This window comes from Dreissena polymorpha, chromosome 9 (assembly GCF_020536995.1).
Source record: "Dreissena polymorpha isolate Duluth1 chromosome 9, UMN_Dpol_1.0, whole genome shotgun sequence".
Classification (NCBI taxonomy): domain Eukaryota; kingdom Metazoa; phylum Mollusca; class Bivalvia; order Myida; family Dreissenidae; genus Dreissena; species Dreissena polymorpha.
In genome coordinates this window covers 6,907,693-6,915,725 of record NC_068363.1, presented here as the reverse complement: position 1 = coordinate 6,915,725, position 8,033 = coordinate 6,907,693, and the positions used below count along the sequence as shown (strand labels likewise).

The 8,033-nt window shown below is 34.6% G+C and overlaps 1 protein-coding gene across 1 annotated transcript; it reads left to right on the top strand.

Moving 5' to 3' along the window:
- Window positions 1–518: 518 nt before the first annotated feature.
- LOC127844718 (uncharacterized) lies at window positions 519–8,033 on the top strand. Its single transcript, XM_052375147.1, has 3 exons — window positions 519–701; window positions 6,859–7,032; window positions 7,856–8,033. The coding sequence occupies exons 1-3, from the start codon at window positions 622–624 to the stop codon at window positions 8,031–8,033; spliced, it is 432 nt and encodes a 143-aa protein (XP_052231107.1). The 5' UTR covers window positions 519–621.

Sequence of the window (8,033 nt, the reverse complement as noted above, 5' to 3'; positions counted from 1 at the left end):
TGTATCGGGTGTTCAGTGGAAGAGATAGTGCTTTATTATGACGTACCCTTTGGGTCAAAAGTACAGATACGCCAACAGCTAAAAATAGATATCACAGCGGTGACAAAATTGTTACCGCGGTGACATTTTTGTCACTGCGGTAATAAATTTATCACTGCGGTGATATTTATTTTGTCACTGCGGTTACAATTTTTTCACAGCGTTCACAAATTATGACTGTTGGTATATTTTTATGCCTGCTGTTACATTTTTTTGTTTGGTTCATTTTTCAACCAATCATTTTTGCCTCTACAAACCGAGATTTTTTAAAGAAAATAATTAAATATTTAACAATAAATTTAAATAAAATCAATACGGAAGAATAAAGATATTTAATGAGCTTATTCATGTGTTTGTTCATATGTTTAGTCCTTTAATGATTTTATTAAGTAAAATAATTTGAAAAAAGAAATATTGACCCCGCAGTAAATGCTATATTCGAAAAAAATGGTGGCGCAATTCGTTCAGAGAGCTAAAGAAATTATTTTATCATGCGGTAGAATTGTACTTGGTGATCAAAGTAGGAATGTTTTGGACGACTCTCTCCTTACCCTTAATTCGTTGTTGCTGAATGTTAGGAGAATGTGCACCGAACATCCGAGGATGGAAGAACTTGCTAACATCATTGTCCGTATGATTGAATCCATAGAGCAACATAAGAAGTGAGTTTTGTTTTAATAAATTGAATTAATGATTATATGATTAATTGTGTTGGCACATATTTAAAGTGACAATGCACATGGGTGTGTGAATAGGTCTGATAAATAGGTCACTGAATATTTTGATGACCATCATTTCAAATATATGGCTAACAGTGTTAATTATGGCTGATACTATGTCTGGATTTTTGTTGGTTTGGGTAGCATTAGTTGCAATAAATCAACCTTCAGCTGTATAACCCAAAGCCGCCATAGCAAAAATCATCAAAGGCTCTGGGAGTATGTTTATATGGACCAGGGTAGCTTATCATTTTATTTCATGAGTGGGGACGATTGAACTTAACCAGTACGTAAAAAAAGAATGGAAAAGCATATACTTTCGTCGTTGCTAAGCATGCAACACCTAACACAAAACGCAACACCTAATAACCCTTTTTATCCTAAATAATTCCTTAGTATCTGGGGCTTATAACCTTCTGCCCCCAAAGCCCTGCTTTGTTGATAGTGGTAAACAACTGCGTACAGTTAAAGTTCAGTCTTGCCCATCTGTGATCATAGATATTATTTTCACTGTTGCGAAGCGCAGAACAATAACTCCATTTGGAGTTGCTTAACTGTTATGTTAAAGATTTGTGGACGTTTTGCGCCAAAGTATTTTCGCATTTTGTTTCGCTCCCAAGGTTTTTCCTCCCTGATCATTTCGCCCCCATTGTGTGTAATGTTATAACATAAATCGCAGATTGTAATCAATAATATGGTTTGATACTTTAGTACACTCAGGTGGTCTGAACAGTTTTCACATGCACTCAGGATGTCCAATCAATCGTTCTGGATCATCTAGCGCTTTTATAGTTCATTTTCTGGATAAGATCGGGTCAGTGTTACATTACATTTTCACTCTCATACATGTATATCAAAATCATGTCAAGCTTTATTTCATTGTCTAGTGTGGTCTACAAAAGTTTAATTACTCATACATGGATCTTTTAAACAAAATAATAATTAACTACATGTACTTGATAAGTTTAAGTTGATAAAGATTTATTCTTAGTAAACCAACTTTTTTAAGAGTTTGATAGAGATCGCCAGCTGTTTGTGTTTGTGACAGTTTGTCATATTTATCGGTTTGAGTAAATAAATGGTCAGTTAATCGTACATTTCAGGGCTCGACATAAACTTTTGAAGCCAGTTGTCTGGTCGCACCAGGGACCAAAATTTCATATGTCCTGGCCCAAAAACATCTTGTCCTGACCATTATATCTTATTTTGCTCAGTACTTTGCAAAATACTGAAATATTAAAAATTGTTCAGATCATAAAGACTTTAATGGGATTGTCAACCACAATTAACGAAAAAAAGAAAAGTTCTAAATTGCCGTAATTTTTCACTGCGCCCCACATGCTGCTGCACTGTCAAAACCATAAAACGCAGAGGGACCACCTCGAAGCTGCATTGCACTCCCATGGACTAGTTTTAACCTTTCCAAGGTGCTAGACCCCAAGGGAGCAGCTAGGGGCCCGGTCTACTCTGCCCTCGCCAAATACCTTATAGACTGTCAGATAACTGACAAGATCTAGGTCATTGGGGGAGGGAGAGCAGACAATCCCCACCCAATTATACAGTCATGAGACTGATTCTTTTAAACCGTGTAATCTTTACACAAATCTGACATAATCCTATTGTAATTGTGTTGGATTTGTGTCACTTTGACACAACTTTGTTTTAGCTTTATTGGGCTTATTGTTCCACCGCCCTTTCTAAATCAGGCCAATGGCATTGACCTGATATTCTTTATTTTAACACATTTTTTAATTTAGTATAACGCTAGATCGCCATTTACATTTCTCAGTTTCTTAATACAACCATATTTTATGGCAGCTTTTATTAAAAGAAGGGACGAGGCTGTCCAGTAAACCGAGTTTGTTGGCTGCATTGCACCGCCTCCCTTGCCCTTTGACACCCCACCCTTTCCCCTTCAAATGCGAAGAGCCATGTCAGACTGGAGTGCACGGTGCAGTGCCTTATACCTTGCAAAACCCTTAATTAGCCCTCTCCGGGGTAATGCCAACTTCTTGGTATTATTGTAGATTTTCTTAATATTGCTATCTTGTTCATTATAGCCAATAATGTACCTTTGTATTTTCCTTAATTTTTGTTAAAAATGCTATTTTATATAGCAAATAAGGTACTTTTGTACTATTTTCTCTTTTGTTATCCCCTATATTTAAGTTATATTGGAGGGATAAGAGCTTTTTGTGTTTTTTTTCATCATTCAAGTATAATTTGGTCTTTTTACCAATTTTATATTTTATCGGAAATATGCCAGTACCTCAAATATCATATTGTTTTATTTTTCTTTCCATTTGTACTCTTATTAGTTTCTTTTTACCATGCACTCCCTCTGGTCCAGGGGACAAAACCATCCTAAAATAGTTCTCCTATACAAATTATCTCCCTTAGATCACCCCAGTATTACCCCTGCTGGAAAGTGGAAATCCCCCATTAATTCCTGCCTACACTTCCAAAACTTCCCCTTTTAGCCCCCAGGATGGTAACTGGAATTTAACTTATAAATAAATGCATATAGTACTGTACATAATGTAAATAATCCTTTTTTATGTATAAAATAGTTGTTTTGTTTAATTTTTAACTGTAAAGTACATGTACATTGTTTTACTTTCAAATTGTTATGTGGCCCTATAAAGGTGACTGTATGGCGACAAGTACGTCATTACCTTTGGATATATAAATATTATTATTAACTTTCTTTTAAATATTGTCTTAACGCCACTCTGGGGGATGTTTCTTCTTCATAGCCCCATTCTCTCTAAGTCCCATACAGACATGATCTTATGTTGGAGCATTACCGCTATATTCCCTGTCTGCAAGTGTTCAACATTATACCACTCTATAAATATATACTTAATTACAATACACATACAATTATGTACTAAAATACAAATATAAATACAATATTTACCATTTTTCCTTATAAATTAATGCACTTAAGCAATAGGGATACTATAAAGGGGAGCTATTTTACCAGGCTCTACTTGCATAATTTAATAAAGTTTTAAAAAAACTTTCCACGTTTGTCTATTTTTTTTATATACATTAATACAACCGGTGTAAATTTATGACTTTATATGCATTAATACAACCTTAACATCAGATTTATACTTATCATTAGTCATATAATGTCTGTTAACAAATAGTGGCATTGTTGAACAACTTTGTGGTCTGGAAAACTCCAAAACTATTAATATTATTTTTATTTTAAATAAAGTACACACCTGTGAATTTTTTTTCCAATTTATATAAAACTATAAATAATTTCTTATTATAATAACATCAAAAAACACAGATCACAAAGTTAAAAGACTCCAACAACAACTCCATTGCAGCATACGCTGAACAATGGGTCTAGTAATGATGATGCCACTTATAATAGTATGTGTTTTCACCATCACTACTTATATAAATTGGGCTATTCTCTTTCTTCCTCTTTCTTTTTATCACAAATAACATCAATAGAATAATAATGATAATAATTATAATGAAAATAACAATATAACACCTTCATGGTAGTTTAACAGTATAAAACAATCATTCTAAATGCAAATAAATTTAAGTACTAATGGATGTAATTATCCTTTTTTTGTTCCATATATTTCCTATCATGAAATTCTACCTTGTTTACGTTATAGATAGTAAACTTAATGTCAAGGCCTTTCATTGTGCAAATTTTTCATCTCAAAACAGATTGACCTACTTGCTTTTGCAAGTTAAGGAATTCGGACCAATCAACGCCATGTTTTTAAAATGCAGTCAGCAAATAGGAAATCTTGTCTCTTAGCGTAGTTTTATATGCATAGATTCTTGAGTATCTTGTTATATTATATATTTCATTGTTAAAGTAAAGTTTTTTTTTTAATTTATTAGATTTGTATGCCCCCCTTCAAAGAATAGGGGGTTTATTGTTTTGCTCATGTTGGTCCGTCGGTCCGTCCACCAGATGGTTTCTAGATGATAACTCAAGAACGCTTTGGCCTAGGATTGTGAAACTTCATAGGTACATTGATCATGAATGGCAGATGACCCCTATTGATTTTCAGGTCACTAAGTCAAAGGTCAAGGTCACAGTGACTCAAAATAGTAAAATGGTTTCTGGATGATAACTCAAGAATGCTTAGGCCTAGGAATATGAAATTTCATAGATACATTGATTATGACTGGCAGATGGCCCCGTTTTATTTTCAGGTCACTAGGTCAAAGGTCAAGGTCACAGTGACTCGAAATAGTAAAATGGTTTCCGGATGATAACTCAAGAATGCATACGCCTAGGATCATGAAACTTCATAGGTACATTGATCATGACTGGCAAATGGCCCCTATTGATTTTCAGGTCACTTGGTCAAAGGTCAAGGTCACAGTGACTTGAAACAGTAAAATGGTTTCCTGATGATAACTCAAGAATAATAAGGCATAGGATCATGAAACTTCATAGGTACATTGATCATGACTGGCAGATGACCCCTATTGATTTTCAGGTCACTAAGTCAAAGGTCAAGGTCACATTGACAAAAAACGTATTCACACAATGACTGCCACTACAACTGACAGCCCATATGGGGGGCATGCATGTTTTACAAACAGCCCTTGTTATTAAAGCACCGCATCAACGCTGCAAAGTACCCTATTATGTTTATGGCTCAGCCCAGTAAAATTGAGCTGACCATATGGCCTGTTTTCGGCCTTTTTAACGCACAGTATATTATCTATGTTAAGCAGTGTGCTCGGGCAATGGTTTTTAACTGAAGTTCCGAGGGTAGACAACCCCATTAGTTAGTTACATTAAGTAACAATTCTTAAGTTACAACCAATGAAGCTACATGTACAATTAAAAGGTCGACAATAGATCGATTGCCAAAAATTTAATCGGTCGCGTTCTTAAATAAGTATACAGAAATGTACATACACACAGTATACGTATAAATAAATAGAAAAACAAATAATAAAAAAAGAAAGCAAAATACCACTTCCTCTTTATTATTAAACATTGCATATAATAGATATCTGTATGACCCGTGTTATTTTGAAACTTACTTTTCAACTAACTCGCATACATTAAATTTGATTACACTTTGCTATCGTTTTTTTTAAATAAAACAACATTTATTTTAATTTGCTATTGTTAATTTTGTTATTTTCGTGTATAGTTTATTCAAAACAAAGCATGAAATGACACATAAAACGTTTTTAAAACAAATACAGTTTAGTTTATCGTAAACGTCTTATTGTAAATAGAAGATAAAGATAAAGGTAAACCATGCCATGCAATGACACTTCAAGTTTGAAGTGAAATGACTAAGGGGGAAACATGCATGGTGGAAACACCTGGGGCCCGAAACATCCGACGACAATATTAAATAGATGTTGCTCGTATTTATAATTTGGACACTGTTATAAGTTTTATGTTTAATCAACAACATATTATTTGCATAGTTCTTCCAGGATTCCCAGCTCAATGCAGCGGTTACTCATTTTGTGAATGTTGACCAAAAGCCTTAACACTGTTTATATGTCTCCCGGTCTATACTGGGGAACATATTGTTTTTGCCCTGTCTGTTGGTTTGTTGGTTTGCATCAAATTTTAACATTGGCCATAACTTTTGCGATATTGATATTTGCCACTTGATATTTGACGTGCATGTGTATCTCATGGAGCTGCACATTTTAAGTGGTGAAAGGTCAAGGTCTTTGTTCAAGGTCAAATGTCAATTACATGGGCGACATATTGTTTTACAAACACATCTTGTTGTTTTTTATTCTGAATGTTCACTGTCAATGGAAATATTTTTGCAGAAGGAAACACTACATTATCATGAGTATGCATACATGTATCAATATAGATAATGGGCATGATTGGGATCCAGAGAGGCAGAAAATCAAAACCCAAAACCATTTTTCTGCCTTTGTGGTATGTTTGTAGTCTTTTTGGTATTCAGCCTTTTTCGTATAACTATGTGTTCTTTTTGGATTGTTCTTAATTTGCAATAATTGGAATAGGTCCGGTTCCAGGTATTTGGGAACGAATGCTGACATATGATTAAGGAGCATTGCTTATTAATAGTTCAAAGTGTTTTTTATCTGATTTTAGTTCCTCGTTTCCATCGGTCAGGTTCTTTTCTGCCAATCAACAGAGGACAAGAGGTCGTCCTGTGTATGTAATTTCTCGAGAACAGCTGGAATTCTTCATTGAAGCTGGCTTTACAAGACGACAAATGGCAGATCTTCTGCATGTGTCTGACTCATCGGTCAAGCGAAGGCTTAGGTATAGTGCATAATATTTGAAATTTGAAAGAAATATTTACATGAAGTTTCTCCTGTTACCTAAGAAAGTTTATAATGATTACCTATAAGCACCCTTCATTTCACAAATTTCCCAGATAATCTGAAGGCCTGTGTCACTGCATCATGTTAGTTGTTTGTGGTAAAAAAATTATAATTATAGATTTAAAATAGAGATTTAAAAACATACTTTTGTGTTTCATTATATTTTTGGTTTAAATTCCCCTATTTGGATAAATAATGCATAATTTCCACCTGCTTGAGGGTACAGGTACTGTTCCCCAAAAACAGAGAGTCCCCTGATATAGACACAGATTGAGTAGTTCAGTTTGTGATTGTGCATTAAACCATGGTTTGAGTCTAATGTTTTGTCACTTATTTCATAATTAATGGTCTTATTAAACCCTTTTTATTGATCAATGAATTATTGTGTGCATGTCTGGTTGGTGAACTTGGATAAGATCGAACCTTTTTTGATAAATTAGACAAGATTTATTTACAAAGAAATGGTTTAACTAGTTTTAAGTAAATTTAATAGTTTTGGTTATAGTTAAATATGTCTACAGTCTTGACGCTAACCCCTAGCCCGACAGCCCGGGGCTAGTGATATGTAATTTTGGCTATTAAAATTTCCAGATTCAAATAATCGGGCTAGTGGGTATTTTAATCTGTTCTATTAATGCATAAAGATTTGGGCTAGTTGTTCAACAATGCTAAGGTGAAGATTGTGTCTATCATTATTCAAATGCAATTTGCATGATACACATGTGAGAAAACCAGCTGAAAGCCTGCTGAATTTGTTTCAGATCCTTTGGTCTAAAGCTGAGGCAGACATACTCGGTGCTGTCAAATAATGCATTAGATGATCTTGTACGAGAAGTGACCCAAGGGAACCCGTCCCTTGGTCAGAGAATGGTTCAAGGCCTGCTGCAGAGCCGAGGACATAGAGTTCAGAGGCAGAGAGTTGCTGACAGCCTAATATGA

Excerpts from the sequence above, each read along its gene's own strand:
- LOC127844718 (XM_052375147.1), top strand. The coding sequence starts at position 622 with ATGTGCACCGAACATCCGAGGATGGAAGAACTTGCTAACATCATTGTC. Across the intron at positions 702-6,858 it reads TCCATAGAGCAACATAAGAA|TTCCTCGTTTCCATCGGTCA; the intron begins GTGAGTTTTGTT and ends ATCTGATTTTAG. Across the intron at positions 7,033-7,855 it reads TCGGTCAAGCGAAGGCTTAG|ATCCTTTGGTCTAAAGCTGA; the intron begins GTATAGTGCATA and ends AATTTGTTTCAG.